We start from the raw sequence: 21583 nt of genomic DNA, 5'->3' as shown, positions 1-21583 counted from the left end.
TCAGTGGTAGAGCGCTTGCTTAGGAAGCGCAAGGCCCTGGGTTCGATTCCCAGCTCCGAAAAAAAAAAAAAAGAACCAAAATAAACTTGCAAGCAGTTGAGACAGTAGGTGAGTGCAGTCAGATCATCAGAAATTAAGCTACACGTGTTGTGTTTATTTGTAAAGGCCTCTGTCCATATTTTGTTTACTTATGATTTGTCACTTAATCTTGACTGTTGGATGTGTTGGCTTCCTCTGCTGTTTTCATTTTAAAACAGTGCTAGCGGTCAAATCCAGTGCCTTGACCATGTACTTCAATTTAATATGTAGTTAAGGCTGACTTTTAATGTACTGCTTCCAGCTCCCAAGGGCTGCAATTACAGGCTCTCACCAGCAGGCCTGGGTAAATTTTAAATCTTGAAAAATGTGGGTATTCTTTACCATTCTAGCATTCTTTACCAAGTCTAGAACCAAGTAGATTCAAATAAAAAGCAATACTTGTAATCCTACAGTTATTATTTCCAAGCATATTTTACTTTTACACCTCGGTACCTTTGAAATAGGGCTGCATTTCACCATTGTTGGAAGTGCAGTTGCAATCGTTTTACTGTTCTTTCTCACTTGTTTAATCGTACATAGGAATCCTTGAGATTGAGGCTTTGTGGAATATTTTTGTCATATATCCTGTTTTTTGCAGAAGGAAATTACTGGATAGGGCTGAGACAGCTTGTAGAAACAAGGAAGTGTTCTGTTCTCCACAGATACTGTACTCTCTTCAGCCAGCCCTTGTTAGTCTGATATGAAATGCTAAGATGGTTTGAAAAGGTGTGTGTGTTCCTTACCCACTGAAGTGGGGAAATGCTAGGTTAAACAAATTATTTTTATTATAATGCGTATTTGATGCTGGAAAATTACAGTGTGTTACTCAAAATTCTGAGTTATTTATTCTGTAGGTAGCTTTTAACTTGTTAGGGAATTCTCATGAAGAAACAGTATACTCAAACTTATAAGTAGACTGTCTTGTGCCTCTCATAAGTTAAAACCTCTCTTTTAATATAGTTTAGCGATGTGTGACATAGTAAAGAAACACTGAAGAAATTCTTCAGAATTATTCCAGAATAATCATTGAAAATTTAAACTATAAACTAAATCTGTATTTTGATTTCTAATGAAATCAAGTGTCTCTTAGTTAGTATTTCAAGTTTGATACTAATATTTGGCAGGTTTTATTTTGAAGAAAATTACCTGTGAAATTTTGATACCTTTACTTTTTAAACAAGTTGTGCTCTGTGAAGCAAGAATAATGATAGTTTTTATTTCATTTAGATTCTGAGACAGAGAAGAAGTATTAAGAGTAATATGTTGCCCATGTGGGTTTTTTGTTGTTGTTTGTTTTTGTTTTGCTTTTTCGTCCTCTAATTTCATGGTGAAAGATCGGAATGTGGTCTCCAGATTTCTACTTTTATGCTACTTCACATGTCAGCATGTTAGTATCTAAAAAAATAGGTTATGATTTTTAATTGATAGTCTTCCGTCTTTCTGTGTCCTATTTTAGCTCAGGCACTCTTCAGATGTTAGACACAGTAGTGTCTTCTCTATGGAGAGTCATGTGCAGGGCTATTTGCTTAGGTGTCCTAGAGTCTGTTGATGGTATCATTTCTAAGAACCACTCATCTCATGGAGCTGAGTCTGTCAGCACTGTCTTTACTATTATTTTATTATTGTTGTGCTTGTTATTATGAAACCTAACCTTCGATTTAAAGGGTTTTTCATTTCGACCTATAATCATTTGCTTGCTTTGGTGTAAAAATATTTGTTATCTATCATGTGTGATTGTACTGTTTTAGATATTAGCAGTATAGTGATAAAAGAAGTAAAAAGGGGAGAGCTTTGGGTTTATGTTTTAGATACTGAAGATGAACCCCCCCCCCCCCCAGTTTTGTAGATGAGCACGTGAGGATACTCTCAAGTTTACTTTAGTCAGAGTCTCATAATTCTGCATAAAGAAGACTTAGGTTCAAGAATCACAAAAAAGAAAAAGCCTAGATCGTTCTTTCTAGGGCCTTGCAGTGTAGATAGGAAGACATCAGGTTCTTTTTCGTTTTGTTTTATTTTTTTATTAAGTAATTAATATCACGTAACAAATTCAGTGGTGTCATATGGTTTTTATGTCAGAGGAATAAAAGTTTTCGTATTGGAAAGAAAAGAAAGATGATTAGTGCTTTAGCTTGTCCTACGTCTGAGCTCAGTCTGAGAGTTTAATAAGATCACATCAAGGAGGAAGAATGGCTTGTAGGGAATGGAGAATGACTGCCTCATTTATTTTGGAACTGCAGATTACAGTGATCATGCTAAAACGTTTGTACATTGACGTTTAGTTTCTTATGCTTTATTCATAAATATAATGATAGTCTTTTTTCCCCTTCGATTTCTGTCTTACATGTTTGGCTTTGCTGTTTTTGTTTGTTTGTTTTTATAGGTATTAACTCACCAGGAGTTTATTTTCGTTTGTTTGTTATATGGCTTATTATTCATACCATTCATTTCAAGACATGAATTGTGATTTAGTTATTATAACTATATAATACATTTAGCTCAACATTTAATTTTAGGCAGTAATGCTTTAAAGTTGGAGTTTCTTAGAAAACAAGACTTAAGAAATTGATATAATTCACAATGCTTTTTTAAGAAATTGACTTTGTGTTGGTAGGTGTTGTCTACATCTACTGGTCTTACAAAAACGGTGTACAATCCAGCTGCTTTGAAGGCTGCACAAAAAACCTTACTAGTTTCTACCCCTGCAGTTGATAATAATGAAGCACAGAAAAAGAAACAGGTAAGCACGGATAGTATAACATAAAATGTGTGTACAGGAAGCTCTCTCCATTGGGTATGTGCGTGCCTCTGTGTGTGTCTGTTAAGGTGCTTACCACAAGGTCAAACTGGAGGGTTTGATCTTCCTTCTGTCATAGTAATTATTCTTTTACACTCATTTTTCATGAAGGGAAGTTTCCTCTGGTTCATCTTTGAAACTTGTATGCATGGTCTAAGCTTTGCAGACACAAATGTTGAATATTGCTTTTGTTGCCATTCTTCAGTTAAAACTGCTTTTCTCATGTAATGTTTTATCTATCTTTAGTTATACTCAAATAATAGTTTTGATTCTTTTAGGAGGCACTGAAACTTCAGCAGGATGTAAGAAAAAGGAAGCAAGAAATTTTAGAAAAGCACATTGAAACACAGAAGGTAAATTGACAAAATCAAATGTGACAGAATTATTAGTGTGGCTGTTTTTAGTGAATTTAATCTGTTTAATTCACAGTGAGAAGCACATTAACTATAATTAGTAGTGGTAAAAGTGAAAAAGTTACTAAGTATAATCATCAACGTTATGTATTCATTCATTGGCATTGGAGTTGAAACTTGCATCAAGTGATGGGTATGGTTATCATCATGAAATAAGTTCATTTAGCTCTGTGACTGACTGTACAATAGGTTTTGGTCAGTGCATAATGAAGTGAAGTCATTTTCTCTTTGTTGATTTGTACTTCACTGTTTTATACAGTAGAATAGTCAAAAGCCACATCTGGAGTGTGTCTAGTGAAGATGTTAATTGCACAGCAGATTGCAATAACATAGTATCAAGAAAAAAAATCTCAGTAATTTTTGTTATTGAAATGTATATTTTGGTACACTAGGCTAAATTACTAAATTAATTTAATTTTTTTCTTTTTTATCCTTTTAATGTGATTGATTTAAAAAAAAATGTATGGGGACACTGAGAGATGGCTCAATGACTTAAGAGTATTTGCTACTTATATTCCAGAGGACCTGTTGGGTTCCTAAACCAGTATCAGGTGGCTCACAACTACGTGTTACCAGCTATAAGGGATCAGACAGCCTTTCCTGACTTCTGTAGGCATCTGCTTGCTCAGAGCACAGGCATACACATAAATTATAAAGTAAATTGTAAAAAATATTACTTAATGTGACTGATATTTCTTAGCTGCTATTTTTGAGAGAGTTCTAATTTATGACATTTAATTAGAAGTCATTTCTTAGTTGTGTTTTGTAATGAGTGTTAGGTAGAACAATGTAAAAGTACAGAAACAATGTTTGTTGGTTTTCAGTGTTGCCTTAACTGTAATTTCAGTATCTGGGGAGGCTGAAGCTGTCAAATTGATTAGTTTGAAGCCAGCTTAGGCTACAGAGTAAGACTGTCTCAAAAACTTACTTTAAGATTAAAAAAATTGGCCTTTTTTCTTATTTTGGATATACTTATTAAACCACAATGCTTTATGTAAAAAGCTGAAGCTGTTGTGACTAGGAAGACACAATTCTGTGTGATCTCCCATTCCACTTTTCTGGTCTAGAACTTATGATCTGAGAAAAATATTAGTAAATTTCTTGACAAAGTAAACTGATTGTGATTGAGCTGCTGTTAGCATGGCCAGGTCTGTTCTTCTGTTTTTATATACTAAAGGTCTGTCGGCATGGTTGAGAACTCTGTTTTAACTATTTCACTGTATTTGTTTTCTTATCAATAGTAGGAGTAAGTCTTGTAAACGTCTTTTTTTTTTTTTTAATTTGCCAGATGCTAATTTCAAAACTAGAAAAAAACAAAACCATGAAATCTGAAGATAAAGCAGAAATAATGAAAACATTAGAGATTTTGACAAAAAATATTACCAAGTTGAAAGATGAGGTTAAATCTACATCTCCTGGACGCTGTCTTCCAAAAAGTATAAAAACAAAGACTCAGGTATTCCGGTTTGTTAGTCACGTGACTACTTACGAAGGCGTGGGTTGGGAGAGATGGCTTAGTGCTTAAGTGCACTTGTCGCTCGTCAGAGGATCTAGGTTCAGCTCCCTCACTTGGCAGCTAACGTTTGTCTAACTCCAGGTAAAGAGGATCTGATGCCTTCTTGTGGCCCACAAGTGCACTGAACACACATAGTGTACAGATATGCATGCAGGCAAACTACCAATACAGAATAGTTACAAATAAATCTTTAAAAGCAGAGCTTTAAAATAAAAATATCAAAATTCTTTTTAAGAATATGGTTTGTTAAGGATCTGATTATTCACAACTGTCCTAGTTCTTACAGGTATAAAGTCAGCTATTAGAAAATGATTATGGATAATTTGGGGAAGGTAGTTTGAGGACAAAGTGACATGGTTACATGACTGTGTGGCCAAGAACTATGTATTGAAATTAATTAGTGATCTAGTGACAGGAAGTAACCTACAATCATTGTCCAGAATGGATTTTATTTGCAAAGAGAAAAACTAGGTACGTCGGGGCTGGGGATTTAGCTCAGTGGTAGAGCGCTTACCTAGGAAGCGCAAGGCCCTGGGTTCGGTCCCCAGCTCCGAAAAAAAGAACCAAAAAAAAAAAAAAAAAAAAAAAAACTAGGTACGTCAATCTAGATGATCCAAGCAAATGACCACAATATTTTTAGATGGTTGAGTGATAGAATACAGGTAGTATAATATTTATCTTTCATCTCTGTATATGTATGAAGCCATATTGATTTTTCTAATTTTAATATGAATTACACGATTATTCCTTTTTAAAACTCATTCCACTGCCAATTTCCATAATGACAACTTGGCTACATAACATAAATTTATTCAAGCAGACTCACAGTCCATTCATAATAATTCCACAATTGGTTGAAGTGCTGTTTCCAACATTTACGCTGGATTCAAATTTTAGTTACATTCCTTACAAACTAATTATATTCCATTAAAGATTAAATCAGATTATGATGTCAGTTAACTTTTATTTTGTTTTGTAAGTACTACTAATTGGATAAAGTTAGGTCCATTTCAGTTAGTTTTCAGCTTTGGATTCTTTCTCCTGGCCTCATTCTTACTGGTTTAGTTTAACTTTAATATTTTTAATAGCTCACATTAACATGGTTTAAAAGTACACAGAAGATATACATAGGATTCTCTCCCACCTCAAACCTCAACCCCCAATATACTATCCCTAACCCCACTTCTTGTATGGAGCCACCATCATTCATCTGTGTCTTACCCTCCCACACAGCTCAGATGCGTGTTACCTGCATGAAGACATAGCGTGTGTTGCTCATCAGCCCCGTGGTTTTCTTCACAATTACCACATCATTAATTCATGCAGTCGTGCCTGGGCTGTGGTTTAGACAGTGGACTTTAGGGAATCAATGAGAATAAGTAGAACGAGGAAGCTTACACACTAGAGTAATGTTACTGGCATGGTGACAGAAACCTAAAATCCTGACTTTTTTGAGGCCAACCTGGGAGAATCTTGACTGTATAACTAGCCAGTGCCAAAAAAGGGGGGAAAAATGGGAGGGGATGCAGGGTGAATGTGAGGAAAAAAATGTTAACATAAGCTCAGAGTATTAATTGTTATTTGAAATATTAATAACTTTCAGATGCAGAAAGAATTGCTTGACACAGAATTGGATTTATATAAGAAGATGCAGGCTGGAGAAGAAGTCACTGAACTTAGGAGAAAATATACAGAATTACAGCTTGAAGTATGTTTTATCACAGCTGCACAGTTCACTTGAAAGAAGGAGATGTAGTTATGGTTAAACAGGAAAATGTTTTTTGGTTCTAGTTAACAATTACTGACTACCATATATATCTATATATCTATATATATATCTGTCTCTGTCTCTCTCTGTCTGTCTCTCTGTCTCTCCTCTCCCTTCTGTGTGTGTTAGTGTGTGTGTATATGTATGTTAGGATAGAGAGGAGAGAGGCTAATTGATTTTACTAAATTATTGGAGAAAATAGTTTTCAAAAAACAGTTTTGTATTTGCTTGTTAATTTGATTATGAATGTTAGAGGACAGTATGGGAATGGGTTCTCTCCTTTTACTGTGTAGTCTCAGGGATTGAGTTTGGAACTTTGGCCCTCTGACTGTGCTGGTCTGAGAAGTAATTTGCTGACACACTGTCTCTGCATAAACACCCTGGTGCCTCCATTTCTACTGAATTTTAGTCCTCTTTCTGTTTTTGTTCTTGTTTTCTTCTTGGGGTTAAATATAATTAAGGGCTTTATAGGTGTTTGTATGGAAAGAGTCTTTGTATAGTCATACAGGCATGTTGTGCTGAGCTGCCAAGATCAGCATTGGACATCTGTAGAAAACTTGCTTAGTTAAGATTTGCCTATAGATGGTGCTGTGGGTGCTTTAAAAGAGAAAGTAAACTAACTTATAATTTAGGTATGTGGTTATTATATGAGAGACTTCTAGTGGAATTGATCTCTGTTATAAATCATGGATGTTTAATATTTAGCAAAAATACTGTAAAATATGAAAGTATATTAATATCTATATTGACTATTGCTTGACATAATTTAAGGTAGAATTTTTTTTAATATTTTAGGTTCTTTTACTTAATTTGAATATACTTTTAAAAATTATTTTTATTTTTATTTATTCACTTATTTTATGAGCCAAGGTTTCTCTGTAGCCTCGGCTGTCCTGGAACTCTCTCTGTAGATCAGGCTGGCCTCGAACTTAGATCTGTGGCCTCTGCCTCCTGAGGGCTGAGATCACATTGTTGACTCAATTTTTTCTCACTTTACAATACAGTAGAATCTTTCTAGTGCTGTCCAAGTATTAAAAAGTTAACTTTTGGTATCTGCTGGACAGGAGTCCTAGGCTCCATCTTATCTGAGAGTTAGAAAAAGCTGTAAAATGTCCTAAACCTGCACTTTAATTCCCCGGAAACATGGTCTGTTTTGCCTTATGTTCGACCCAAAATATTAGGCTTCTTATATTAATTTTAAAGTTGTTTTCCATGTCATTGGTGATATAAAAAGTGAAATATTTTAAAGTTTTTGATATAATTTAGTAAATAACATAAAAATTACTGTTCCATGTTTTGCTTGTTGTAATTCAACCAAAGATAGAATAGTATTTTCCAATATTTTATGATGATTCAAATTTTATTTACAGACAATACTCACATATGCATTAATATAGTAGATACCAGAATATGTTCATCAAATTATTTTTTCTTGAAAATAGAGATTAGTGAGCAAAAATTTTAAGATCAAATACATTTTGAAAGGTTAGTTCAATATTCTTTTTGACTATAGGATTTCTTGGAGGCTTTTAGTTTAAACTCCAAATTATAGGCTGCTGAAAGTTACTTTTCAGGGAGCATCTGTCTTGTCATTAATACTCTTCAGGACATACTTGTGATATGTTTAATCCCAGATGCCCTCACCTTCCAACCCCCTCCGAAGTCAGGGTTACACAGTGTAGCCCTGATTGTCCTGGCACTCGCTCTGTAGACCAGGCTAGCCTCGAATTCACAGAGATCCCTTTGACTCTGCCTTTCAAGCACTCAGATCAGAGGGGTATGGTACTGCCGCCTGGTTAACCTTTTTCTTTTAAATTTATTATTTTCTTTTTTTTAAAAATTTTAATTGTGTATGGTATACAACATGTTTCAATGTATATACATTATGGAATGAATTATCAAAGTAATTATCACCTCACATACTTAAGTTTTTATGAAAATACATTTAAAAATTTCCTTCTCTTGTTTTCACATACTTTGATCAACTGTTCTTCATGTGCATGGCAGATGGTACAGTTTATTCTGTTGTATATTCTGACCAACATTTCTCCATTTTCCAGGCTAACACAGTCCTTATGAATAGCCGTTCCTCTGTTCCTGTGAGATTGGTGTTTTAGATTTTAGTGTGTAAATGTACTCTTAGAGCGCCTGTCTTTCTGTGCCTGGCTTGTTTCATTGAGCACTGTTATTTGATTTTACGTTTAATTTTGGTAATATTAGGACTTGATATTCTTACTTAGATGTCATATATCTTCATCTTTGTGTTTATCTTGCTTGTAAAGTTTGTATATGTAGTTACCAGGCTAGAAATGTGGAGGAGTCTTGTGTGAATCTTCCCTTTGTTTACTCTTCACATTCAGCTAATTGCTAAATTTCAGATGAGTTACTCCCACAGTTTATTTTATTTTTGAATAAGTGTTTGCCAGTATGCACGTGTGTTTGTATACTATATGCATGGATTGCATCCATGGAGGCCACAAGAGGCTATCCGGTCCCCTAGGGCTGTAAAGCACTTGGTGGGTGATTGAAACTGAACCCAAGTCCTGTGTAAGAATCACTCTCAGTAATTTACTTGTCTAGGAATTGAGCTTGTGTGTTTGGCTTGTATGTACTTGTGTGTATGTTGCGTGTGTGAACAGGTGCTAATGCATGTGTGGACGCTAGAGGACAGAAGTTAAATATTGGCTGTGTTCCTCCCTCAAGCTCCATTTTGGAGGTGGCACGTGTTCCCCAAGTCTGGAGCTCATTGACTTGACTAGTCTGGGTGGCTGGCAAGCAAGGCCCAGGCATCTCCCTATCTGTGTCTTCCCAGTTGCTGAGAGTACAGATGTGTGCTATGACTTCTATGTAGGTGTTTGGGGTTGACCTTAGGTCCTCATGCTTGCATGGTAAGCACTTTAATTACTGTGCGAATTGCACAGCCTGAAATTGTATTTGAGGTCAATGACTACCAACATAGGTGTTTATAGAATGTTTGTGGAATGTAGGAATGACAACACAGAAGAAATTATGTAGCAGAGTATTAATCTTCTGTATTTGGTCTATGGTGTGATCAAAATAATGCATTTGTGAAAACTTAGATCAGCTGAATCAACAGATGCATTTATTTGAAAATTAGATAAAACTTGAAACTCTAGAGTATAGTTAAGTATAAAAATAAGTTTATTATCTCTGTGGGCTATGCTGTAATCTGTATTAACTTGATTTTTTAAAGTGGTGCCCAGCATTCATTAAGAGATCCAGTCACCAGTCTTTTTGTCATGTGTTCTTAGAGCATGAACTTAGTTTGAGAGGGAAGGAAGGGTAAGGTGGCTGAATGTGTAACGCCTGCTGACAGACCTGGTGGCTTGAATTTGTTCCCTGGAGCCTACATGGTAGAAAGAGACACAAAATGTAATGAAATTGTAAATATTTTTACAAATTGTTATATTTTAAATATTTTCAGAGAGTCCATTTAATTATTTTAGAATGCTATGGGATTTTCTAAATACTATCTCAAAAGCTTAAATGTTTGAGTCATTTTCCTAGATGTAACACTTGTCTTGAGCTAACACTGTTGTAGTATTCCTGATTTGGAGCTTGGTGTGCTCAACAAATAAAATCAGTGCAAATATTTCAAAGTTTGAAACTCTAACTCACACAGAGCTAGGCCTCTCAGATTAGCGGTCTCAGTGCCTGCTACCACACTGTGTGACCTGTGTGTTTTTCTCTTCTAGGCTGCTAAAAGAGGAATCCTTTCATCTGGCCGAGGTAGAGGAATTCATACGAGAGGTCGAGGTGCAGCTCATGGACGGGGCAGGGGTCGAGGTCGAGGCCGCGGTGTACCTGGGCATGCTGTAGTGGATCACCGACCCCGAGCACTAGAGATCTCTGCGTTTACAGAGAGCGACAGAGAAGACCTTCTTCCTCACTTTGCGGTACTTTCTTACCACATAGTGAATAACACTAGTGATTGTCACTCAGGCTGAGAGATGAAAGGACAGAGAAAGTTATGAAAATGACATATGTAGTTTAAATTTAGTGATACACAGGGTTTCCTTAATCTATAGTAATGTTTCATTTTTAGTTAAAAAATAGAAACAGGGTCTTTTTGTTTATTTGGGAGAAACTTTTTTTTTTTTTTTTGTAGATCAGGCTGGCCTCAAATTCACTGACTGACTGGAATATTACAATTCTTAAACTAGATATGCCTTTAAATACTATGATTTAAACTTTATTGTTTTAGAGAGGAACCTTAAGAGTAGGTTTATGTTGATAATTTAAGGAAAAATTGGCATTTTATATCGAACATTCGGATTTTTAAATGTGAAAATGAAGTTTCGTAAATATTGCACCCTTGATAGAGTTGAATAGTACTGAAACAAGATCTACTTATGATACATGATATATAGAAGTTGCCTTATTAAGAGCAAGGATACAATTTAAGAGAGTTTATCTAATGGCAGTAGAATGGCTTGGAAGAGAAGCAGATTCTAGCCCCTAATCATCCGTTTTTTATTTGGCCTCTTGGGCTACATTAGAGTAATGTACAGAGTGGACATTATGCCCACCTTGCGCTTTGATCTTACCTTTCATTTGTAGTGTCATCCTGACCGTAAGTTACTGAGCATCGCTGTGACCTTGGATGTTCGATGGTCATACTTCAGAAAGGAAGAGTCATCAGCTCTTCACTCTACTTCTTGTAGATACATTGGTTTGACACACACCAGTTAAGATAAACTGTAGCTTATTAAACACAGGGCTCAGGGACTCAGGAAGATGTTTACCTCTGGCGTGTGATACAGAGATGAGTGAGGCAGGTTCAACAATTAGTAAACCTGAAGTGGAGAACTAGGGTAGGTTACCCTGTAAGTGGTTTAAGGTGATTTCGTCTTTTAGAAGTTTATATCTCAGTGTTTGACACTCACTCCCAGCTTATAGTCCATGCTCTATCCAAACAGAAGGAAGCTATAAAAGGAATGATTGATGTGTAAGAAGTAACTAAAGCGGTTAATACTTAAGGCTGGGTAGTCTGGAGCCCTGTGCTTGTTGGATTCAGAGGAACAGAGAATGAGAACTAGAAAGGTGCTTGGAGATAAAGTCCAGCTCTCTCCGCTCTGCTCCCACTTCTGCAAAGGAAGGGAGATCCAGACACTTAAGTGCCGTGCATACAGGTACTCACCTACTTAGGGGAGCAATCAGTTGTGGAAGTAATCCAAACAAGCTGAGTTCATTGGAATTGTGTTTTGCTGAGACTACGAGGCTTGACAAATAAATATTCAGAAACTTAGTGTGGAAATTGTTTCATAAGCAAAGACTTTGAGCTCTACTCAAAGTTAGTAGTTGAACAATACTAGCACGAGTATTTACACATGAAAGTGCGAGTGTTAAACAGGAGTGCACTACAAAATTTAGCTTTTTATCTTCTGAGCACAGGAGCTTAGAACAACTGTGGTTAGCAAAATGCTTTTAAATGTTTATCTAGGGAGATCAGTAATAAAAACAGCTAAAACTTAAGGGAATATTAGGAATAATTTGAATTAACACTGATTTGGTCAGGCTTCTCTAGAGGAACAGAAGTTATAATGATTTTATGTACAGAGATACACAAACACACACACAGAGGATGGTGGAGAGAGCGAGAAGGAGGAGAAAGAGGGAGAGGGAGAGAAAGAGAGGAGATTTATTAGAGTGGTCCAGCTAAGGCTGAGAGAGGAGGTGGGGAGGAATGGAGGGAGTCTAGTAGTTGTTCAGGTCACAATGCTGGATGTCTTAGCTGGTCTTCAGAATACACCGGAATCCTAAATAAAAAGACTGCTCATTCCAGGAAAGGAGAGAGAGAGCCACTAGGCAGAGAGAGCCAGCTTGCTGCTTTCATGTGCTTTGTATAGGCTGTCAGCAGAAGATGTGGTCTAGATTAAAGGTCAGCCTCACACAAAATATCGGGGTGAAAGAAGTATATTCCCACCTCAATAATTTAATTAATAATTTCCTCACAGGTGTGACCAGCCATTGAGTTTTAGTTAATTCCCGATGTAGTCAAATTGACACCAAAACCTTTATTGTGCCCGATTTACAGATGGGAAAATGAAAACTTTATTGTTTCTATTTTAGAGATGAGGAAATAAAACCTTGAAGAGATTAAATAACTTGTTCAAGTTTAAATTTGTTTTAATTAGTGTATGGTTGTAGTTTTACTATGGAATGAGAAGGAAAAATATTAATAATATATTAAAGACCAATTCTTGTGTGGTAAAATTGCTGTTTACAAAAATCCGATCAGGCATAATGCATTATGCTTACCTAAATTTAAGGGCTCTAAATTGTGTTTGCCATAGTGAAGCGCATAGTAAATGAACCCATTGTAGTCAAAGTCAAACTCGTATGGTAAATGTCCTGTACCTTCATTTTGGTAATTTGCTTGACTGATTAGAAAAATTGCTTAAATTCTCTGAATCTTTTCTTCCTTTTATTGGAAATGATTCTAGAATCTCATAGTTTGTTCTGATGGTTGAGAACAAATTTACCTTGCTCTGAGGTTGGAGTAATAAGACTAGCCATTGTTCATTCATTGTAACTGTATAATAGAGTTGAATGTTGCTAGTTCTGGAAAGCATAGGATTAGAGCTGAGATTGGAAGATAGGACTGAGTGTAATGAATTATTCGTCTCATGATGAGGGTTATTATGAATTCTGGATTATGTTTATTACTCTTATAATGCCATTGAGGTCTTTAGATGTTTCGAAACACTTTTAGGAAATAATTTGTTAATTTACAGCAATATGGTGAAATCGAGGATTGTCAGATTGATGACTCTTCACTTCATGCAATAATTACATTCAAGACAAGAGCGGAAGCAGAAGCTGTAAGTATAAAAGAATTAAGAGTTCAGGTTTAATTGGTTAGTATTTTCTTGTTTCAATATAAATTATTTTCCTGTGCTTTAACAGAAGGTAGAATATTTTGAGTGCAAGTTTGTGCCCACAAAAATAAAGTATTTTCTTGGGTAATCTATATATAATATAATATAGAATATAATATATATAAAATTTGATACCAGATTGACTTTAAGATATATTAACTTGAACATGTTCTACATTCCTTTTACAGAGGTTAAAGAGCTGGTCTTTGCTACTTTGTAGGTTCTTTTTCCATTCTTCCCCCTCTCCCTCTCAGTTTTACCCCCCCCCCCCCATTACTATATAGGAAAGAAAAAGGATAGTGGAGAGAGACAGAGATAGATAGATACCTGAATCTAATTTCTTGTTTCTTCTTTGAGCACAACTGCTAACAAATCATAGCCAACCCCCTGAGCAACCACCATCCCCATCTCTTGGTGTCCTATCATTTATATACCCTCTGATAAGGTCCCAGAATTCCAAATGTCACACAATTGCAGAAGCCATCTGCAGCTGGCAAAGTCATGCCTCTGCTAGAGCATGAAGCAGATCATAGTGAGCTGCTTCGAAATGTCCCATATGGTCACACCTAGGATTAGAATGAAAACATATCCTTATTCCTGTATTTTTTAAAGGAGGCAGAAATCCCAAAATTGACACTAGATAAGCCACCACTCTTTTCTACTGTCTACTCTTTTATCTGGCCCAGGACACTATGAGTTAGTAGAATGCATATAAGGTAGATGTAGAGAAAGTGTAGTTCTGTTGTTGCCCACCCCTTTTGTTTATCCTTTACCTACTAGTTTCCAGTCCCAGCAGGATGGGTTCTAGAGGAGCACCTCTGTCTTACAAACTCCTCACTAGACTGCTGTCACTGGTTTAAGTGATGATATGAGGCTCTAGCTCTTAGAGTCCTTGTGATTATCATCGTAATCTATATGCTTGGAATTGTCACTTTGGTTGGTTTTTTTTTTTTTTTTTTTTTTTTTGAAACAGGGACTTGCTATGTAGCTCTGACTGTCCTAGAATGCATCGTGTGGGCCAGGCTGGCATTGACCTCACAGAGATCCACTTGCCTCTGCCTTCCAAGTGCTGGGATTAAAGGAATGTGCACTTGAATTGTCTTTTAAAAGCCCAGAAATATCTTCAGTGTATTGTATGTGTGCATCATTTTTACATTGTATGATTTTTTTTTACATTGTCTGTGGGTATGCTGCATGTGTATTCAGGTGCATGTGGAGACCAGAGAGTGAGGTCTAATGTCTCTTTGTTGACTGCTCTCATCTTGTATTGAGGTAGTGTCTCTCCCTGAGCTCAGCTTGATATAAGGACCCCTTTGATGCCGGGATACTGCTGAACAGTCACGCTTTCCTGGCATTTACATGGGAACTAGAGGTTTGAGCTCTTGCCCTCATGCTTATGTGGGAAGTACTTTATCCTGCAAGTTATCTGCAAAGAGCAGCAGGGAAAGGAGATATGTGTGGTGGGGCTTGGGGTGAACTTTTTTGCCCTTTGGATTCTTTAAGACAATATAAAGACATAACTATTTGTTCTTGCTTTTATATCAAAATAATAATATGTGAATGGGAGGTGAAGATGCCTTTCTGAAGTTTTAAGTTATAGTCAGATGAGTTCTCTGACCAACCGAGGCTGCTGTGCCTCACTGTAAGTGAATCCCCTGCCAGCACAACTGAAGGTGGCTAGGAGCGGATTTATAGAGCTACTTTGAGATTAGATCTCATTGGTCTTAGAAACACGCTCAGCTGGAACCCTGCAGTAATCTAGTTAAGAGGTGAAGATGTTAGCACAGGGAGATTATTCTGTAAAGTAGGGATTCCTGATAGTAGAGTTGTCTTTTAAAGTCAGGGCTTTTGTTCAAGACTCAGGCTTTTGAGCACTTTAAAGAAGCCCCACCCCTTCCTCGCAATTCTAGATGTGAGATCGAAGTCTGCATCTTTTACCTTAAGACCTTTTTGATTCAGGTGATTGTGGCATCCGCCTTTAATCCCAGCACTCTGGAGGCAGAGGCAGACAGATCTCTGTGCTGCACAAGGCCAGCCTGGACTACACAGTGAGTTCCAGGACAGATAGGGCTAAACAGAGAAACCTGTCTTGAAAATCAAAACAAAACAAAACCTAAAAAGGAAAAGGACCTTTTTTGAGAGTTAAAAAGAATCTGATCATTTAAAACATTTATGTATCTGTATTAGGTAGAACTTTAATAAATTTTTTTCTGAGAAGTGTTAATGTGGACATATTTGAAATAATTTATCCTTTTAGAATGATGGTTTCAGTGACAAGTAGTATTTCTGTTTATTTTCTAGGAAATAGTGAGTTGTATACAACTGCTTTAAATATCACCAAGTGTGTGGACCCCGTGAGAACAGTGTGTGTATGCACATATGTGTTTCAAGACAGGGCGCTGGTTGATGTCTGCTGTCTTCTGTTCATCACCACCTTGTTTTTGATGGCACTGAGTGCCCCCTGAGTGTTTTGCCTGCCTGTGGTTTATCTCAGCACTAGGTTATACACACATTGCCATGCCCACCTCTATGTATGCATGGGAGATCTGAATTCTGATCGTTACAGCTACTCAGCGAGCCCTTTCACCACTGACACATCCATCCAGCACCTAAGGACTTCAGATAGATGTGTACTGTTCTCAGTGCTTACATTTTTCCGAATGAAGCTTTGTTAGCACCAGCACCATTTATAGTCTTCACTTCTTCACTGCAGGATCCTTTTTTTTTTTTTTTTTTGAGCTGAGGACCGAACCCAGGGTGCTCTACCACTGAGCTAAATCCCCAACCCCCAGGGCTTACATTTTTAAGAGGGAAAAACAACTTCATCTTTTTTATTACTCTTAGCGAGGCCTGATTGACACACAGTTCTTCATGGTTCTTGCCTCTTTTCTACCTCAGATGTATATTTTTATATATTATAATAAAGCACTTTAAAAAATAAAAGACAAATTGAATTTTATAAAGGTTGAGTAAGTGGCTGAAGTTACGTCTACTGACAACACTTAATGAGAGTAAATATTGTTTCTATTATATTTACCTAATAAGATGCAAGGAATGTTATTATATAAACATTTGGATTTAGGTTATAAATTATTTGATGATCTTGAATATTGTTAAAGTCAAAATGTCCTTTAATTTGGTAATGTTTTTAAAAGAATGGAAAATTAAGTTGAAACAAATAAGTAAGATATAGTTAAATTATTTTAAAACTTTGGGATTTCAGAGAACAAAATGTTTAACAATTTAAATTTTAATTTTTTGATTAAAAACATGTTATTTGCCTAGAGAAGAATATAAAATAAATGTTTGCTAATTATTTTCATCAGCATTTTATAAAATAACGATTCTGACATAAAAGTGTAAGACAACATAGATTCAGGATAAAGGGTAGGCATTTTTGAGAAAAGTAAGTTTAACTTTTACTAATGGCCTTATTTTCTGGTCCATTATTCTAGACAGTTCAATGAACATTTTAATTTTCTATGCTCAATTATACTTCAATGTAAAACTAATGCAAGAATAATATTACTGCATATATATGGATTTTTTTTTTTTTGGTTCTTTTTTTCGGAGCTGGGGACCGAGATATATATGGATTTTAAAGGATCACAAAAGGGCTGTTTGAAAGCATAAAATAAAGTGTTGGCACACACTTTTAATCCCAGCATGGGGAGGGAGACCCAGCGTGGTCTACAATGGGAGTTCCAGGACAGCTATAGCTGTTAAACAGAGAAGTGCCGTCTTGGGGTGCAGAGTGGGGGAGCACAAAATAAAACATTATTAAATGGTTAATTGGGCAACTGGATGGAGGTGGGGGGAGTATACATGAAGATGACAACAAAGATTGAGGCATTGCATCTCATTTTTAAGTTTTAAAATTTAAGTTCAAACTGAAAAACAAAATACCTGTTAGCTAAAGTCTATGGGAAATCTGAGGATGGCCTGGCTTAATAAAACCCCAACTCTTTCTCGGAAAACTCAAAGCAAGATTAGAGAGATATCTCAGCAACAAGAGCACCACTGCTCTTCAGATGACTCAAGTTTGATTCACAACACCCACGCAGCAGAACATGACCACGTGGAACTGCAGCTCAGGGGTTCTGACACCCTCCTCTGACCTTTGTGGCATCTGTACACAGGTAGCATAAGCACGCACGTGCACACACGCACGCACACACGCACACACACACACACACACACACACACACACACACACACACACACACACACACCAGAGAATAAATATAAAGCAGAAGTACCTTTGGAGATGGCGGAGTCAGTAAAGTCCTTGTGGAAGACATGAGGACCTATTGCCTACTCTAGCCTTGTAATCTCAACATTGGGGGGGTGGACACGGGTAGAAACCTGGTGCTCACAAGTCAGCCATTCTATCTAGCCAGATTAATGAGTTCTAGGTTTAATGGGAAACTTTGTCTCAAAAATGGAGTGTAGAATGACTGGGAACATCCTGTGTCAAGTGCTGAACTACGTACACATGTACACCCACAGGGATTCAGACACACAGTAAACAGGTACATTAGAAAATGTTTGAAAATCAAAGAATAACAATTTTTTAAAAATATAATTAAAAAGTTAAGGGATTGTAGAGGTGGCTTGGTAGTTAGAATAAATGTGCTTTTGCAGAGAATCTGAGTCATTTCCAGCACTCATATCTGAAATTCCTAACACCTGTAACTCTTAACTCCAGGGGATTCCTCTGACATCTGCTAGCACTGTCCTCTATCTTAAATCATTATGTACTGATGCTTATTCCTTAGCTGTATGAGAATGACAGCCATGAGTAATTAGTGTCTTAAATTTGAATTTCTTAAGAGTATAAATGAAGTTGGGTGTGATGGTACACTCCTTTACTCTTAGCACTCAGGAGGCACAGGCAGGCAGAGCTGAGTTTATAGCCTGGTCTACATAGAGCAAGGCCCAGGAGAGCTAGGCCTACAGAGAAACTCTTCAAAGTCATAAACAAATTAAACAAATAAACAGAAGCCTTGTCTCGAAAAAAACAAAATAAATAGATTAAAATATATAACTACATGATATATAAATATAGATAATTATACATGTATATATGATGGGTGAGTTACAGAAAGAATTTTGTATATTTAAATTATTTGAAAAATATACTAATTTCTTTAAATGGGTTTTGCTACAATGAAAATGATCGTAACATTTAAATAATGGTTTGTTTGGTTTTTTTCATAACATCAGAAAAGCTTAGGTTTCTTGAGTCACTTTCAGCTTTAGGGATCTAAAATTCAAAGTTGTGTCATAAATTTATATAGCCTGAATTCTTAAAAGTTTCTAATGAACAAAATTCATTAAAAATTAAATACACCTATAAAAAAATCCAGTAATAAATTTTGTTTTATTTTTGAGAGTTTTCTACATGTAAGAGATATCAATCTACTCCCAGTTTTGTCCTCTAACTCCTTCTAGATCCCTCTTGATAAGTCCCTCTTCCAACTTGATGTCCTTATCTGTTTCTATTATTTTTTCTTTGATAAGCCACTTAGGTCTTATTACTGCTACCCATATATGTATGGGTGTTAGATTACCGACTGAAGAATGGGATACCTGTCGGTGGTACTTTTCTCAATAGAGAAGGCTTCTTAATTCCCTAGCAATTGTCAGTTGTGGTTAGCATCTCAGTCAGTGTGAGACTTGGAAAGTACTTTTATCTGTGGGGACTTTTGGGCTGTCATGATCTTGTGCAAGTAATCACAGCTGCTGTGAGGTTATATTGCAGTAGCTATGTCATGTCCAGAACACAGACAGCATTTCATACACTTCTCATCCTCCAACATTAATGTTTTTTGGGTGTGTGTGGTGTGTGTGGTGGTGGGGATGATAACAATGTCCCTTTAAAGACTGAGCACTGAGTCTTTGGTTCCCAGCACTTTGGCTAGTTAGTCACTGCCGAGTGTTGCCAAAGAAGCTGCTCTCAGCAAGGTTGAGAGCAAGCATGGTCTGTGAATATAAGCAAAATATTTAGGGTGCAATTTGACAACGTGACCATTGAACAGACTTAACAGTGGGTTCTATCCAAGGACCTCTGACCTTTCCAGCCATGGTCTTTTGTCCAGTTTTCAGTACCAGACATGAGATTTCCACCTGTATGTAGAGTAGCCTGAAATCCAACTAGAAAGTGGGTAATTACCTTGTAGTAGTCTTCCCACTATTAGACTAGTAGTCATATCTTTCCTGGCAGGTCAGAATTAGCATGCAGAGCCCAGTGATAAGGAAGACCATTGATGTCTTCTGTTCCTCAGCAGCCTGCATAGTATCTTTCAGCATCCTACTAGCCATCAGGGAATTAGCATTTGGATCAGTCTCTTTGTTCTGTAGTTAAGCATGTACTTATCTTCAGCAATAGGCGTCTCACCATAGAATTAATGTCAGTAACCAAGAGCTATAGCATTGTTCGTGTTTTTCAAAACCTTTTGATACTCCCTCATTATATAGTAAAACAATAAAGTTAAAAGTTCACCTTTCAAATTTGAAATGTGTGTTGAATATAGAGATGAATAAAATGGTTATTAGAAATATTTGTCAGTAAGCTCTTACTGTAGTGTTGCTATTGAATAGGAGGCTGAGGCAGGAGGATTGTGTTAGTCTAGCTGTATACATTGCTGGTCACAGTTTTGTTCTTTGAATAAATAGGAAAAAAGTTTTATAAATATTTTGCATGTGATATTTATCACTTCTTAGCAGTAATCTAATATACTTTATGTAATGATTTCAGCTTCAATATGCATTTTAAAATTGTGTGGCATTGTGATTAAGCACTGAATTTTAATGGGCATAGAATCTTTCAAATTTATCATAAATTTATATGTACAGATTTAAAATTTGTACATGGGAACATTAATGCCACACATAATTCATGTTGAGATGTCATTGAATATGTAATTGTTTCTACACTTCATATTATTCTGTACTTTGAGTTTTATATCTTTGGAACCAAGAGTTACTTTAAAATGTTACTAACACTGATTTATGTTTATTCGTGTTACTTTAAATGTGTCGTTTTCCAAAGCAGCTACTGACGATAGGAAGAACTTAGGCTTGACCATTCCTTGAGCTCACCTGCCATCAGTTATAATGTGTTTCTATAGAAGAGTTCAGAGTTGTTACCTTTCCCTTTTGTTAAGGCGTTTATATAATATTGCATTAGTTATACATCATTTTGCAGTGATTTTGATTATTTGAAAATAATGTGACATTTTACATGCAAATTTATTTTTGTTAAAGGTTTCTAGTTGATAGTTAACTATATAGCATGTAAAATTCATTTGCTCTGTTGATCTTAAAATAGATATTGGTTTAGAAGCTAGAGCCAAAATCTTGATATATATTTGGATTGTTATCCGAATAGTAATTATTAGTAAATTAAACAATTTTTTTCCTACCCAAATTTTTGCCAGGAGTTTTTTATGAAAAATTGTTGTTTACTTTAAAAACACTAGTACTTTAAAAATCAGTACTATGATTTTAAGAAGTAAATAACTATAAAGTAGTAATTGTAACCATAAATTGAGAACTAGTGACCAAACAGCAAATGAAAAAGCAACTTGTCTTTGAGTCTAGTTCTTTAACTATTAGACATCAGCAGTTTTAATTTTTCCTCTAGAAGTTGTTAATGTTCTTTACTCCCATATTCTTAATTGTTCTAGGCTGCAGTTCATGGAGCTCGCTTCAAAGGGCAGGATTTAAAGCTGGCATGGAATAAACCCGTAGCTAATATGTCAGCCGTGGAGACGGAAGAAGCCGAGCCTGACGAAGAGGAAGTATGTTTGTTTTCACTTGTTCTCCCATCGTTACTCATAGTTCATTTATAAAAGGTGTTTTCTTAAATGGCTGTGGTTTTAACATAATACTTTTATTCTTAAACCGTATTCCAGACAGGGGAGATCAGATAAATGTAGATAACTTTATATTTTCTGGATTAATGAGAAGAATTGTGGATTGCTAACCAAAAATAACATGTGATATATCAACTTTCAATTACTGTAGAAGATAACAATTATTCATTAGATTTTTATCCACAGGAAATCTTGTAATGATACGTTAAGTTCTAGGGTATTTATTTTACTT

At 36.0% G+C, this 21583-nt stretch overlaps 1 protein-coding gene across 14 annotated transcripts in view; it reads left to right on the top strand.

Moving 5' to 3' along the window:
• The window catches only part of Rbm26 (RNA binding motif protein 26), a 79544-nt gene that overhangs the window by 48078 nt on the left and 9883 nt on the right, over positions 1 to 21583 (top strand). For 12 of the 14 annotated variants that reach the window (XM_087585885.1, XM_087585882.1, XM_087585881.1 and 9 more), the window contains 7 exons: positions 2690 to 2815; positions 3151 to 3225; positions 4574 to 4741; positions 6405 to 6509; positions 10286 to 10486; positions 13328 to 13414; positions 21163 to 21276. In XM_087585885.1, coding sequence (XP_087442011.1) covers positions 2690 to 2815; positions 3151 to 3225; positions 4574 to 4741; positions 6405 to 6509; positions 10286 to 10486; positions 13328 to 13414; positions 21163 to 21276 — 876 coding nt within the window. Of the gene's footprint in view, positions 1 to 2689; positions 2816 to 3150; positions 3226 to 4573; positions 5273 to 5395; positions 6299 to 6404; positions 6510 to 10285; positions 10487 to 13327; positions 13415 to 21162; positions 21277 to 21583 lie in introns of those variants that run through there. The other 2 variants (XM_087585886.1, XM_087585888.1) reach the window with 2 other exon arrangements.

The sequence above is a fragment of the Rattus norvegicus genome, chromosome 15, assembly GCF_021556685.1.
Source record: "Rattus norvegicus strain SHRSP/BbbUtx chromosome 15, alternate assembly SHRSP_T2T, whole genome shotgun sequence".
NCBI classification, from domain to species: Eukaryota; Metazoa; Chordata; class Mammalia; order Rodentia; family Muridae; genus Rattus; species Rattus norvegicus.
Note: the sequence above shows the minus strand (reverse complement) of the source record. Positions and strands in the feature narration are given on the sequence as shown.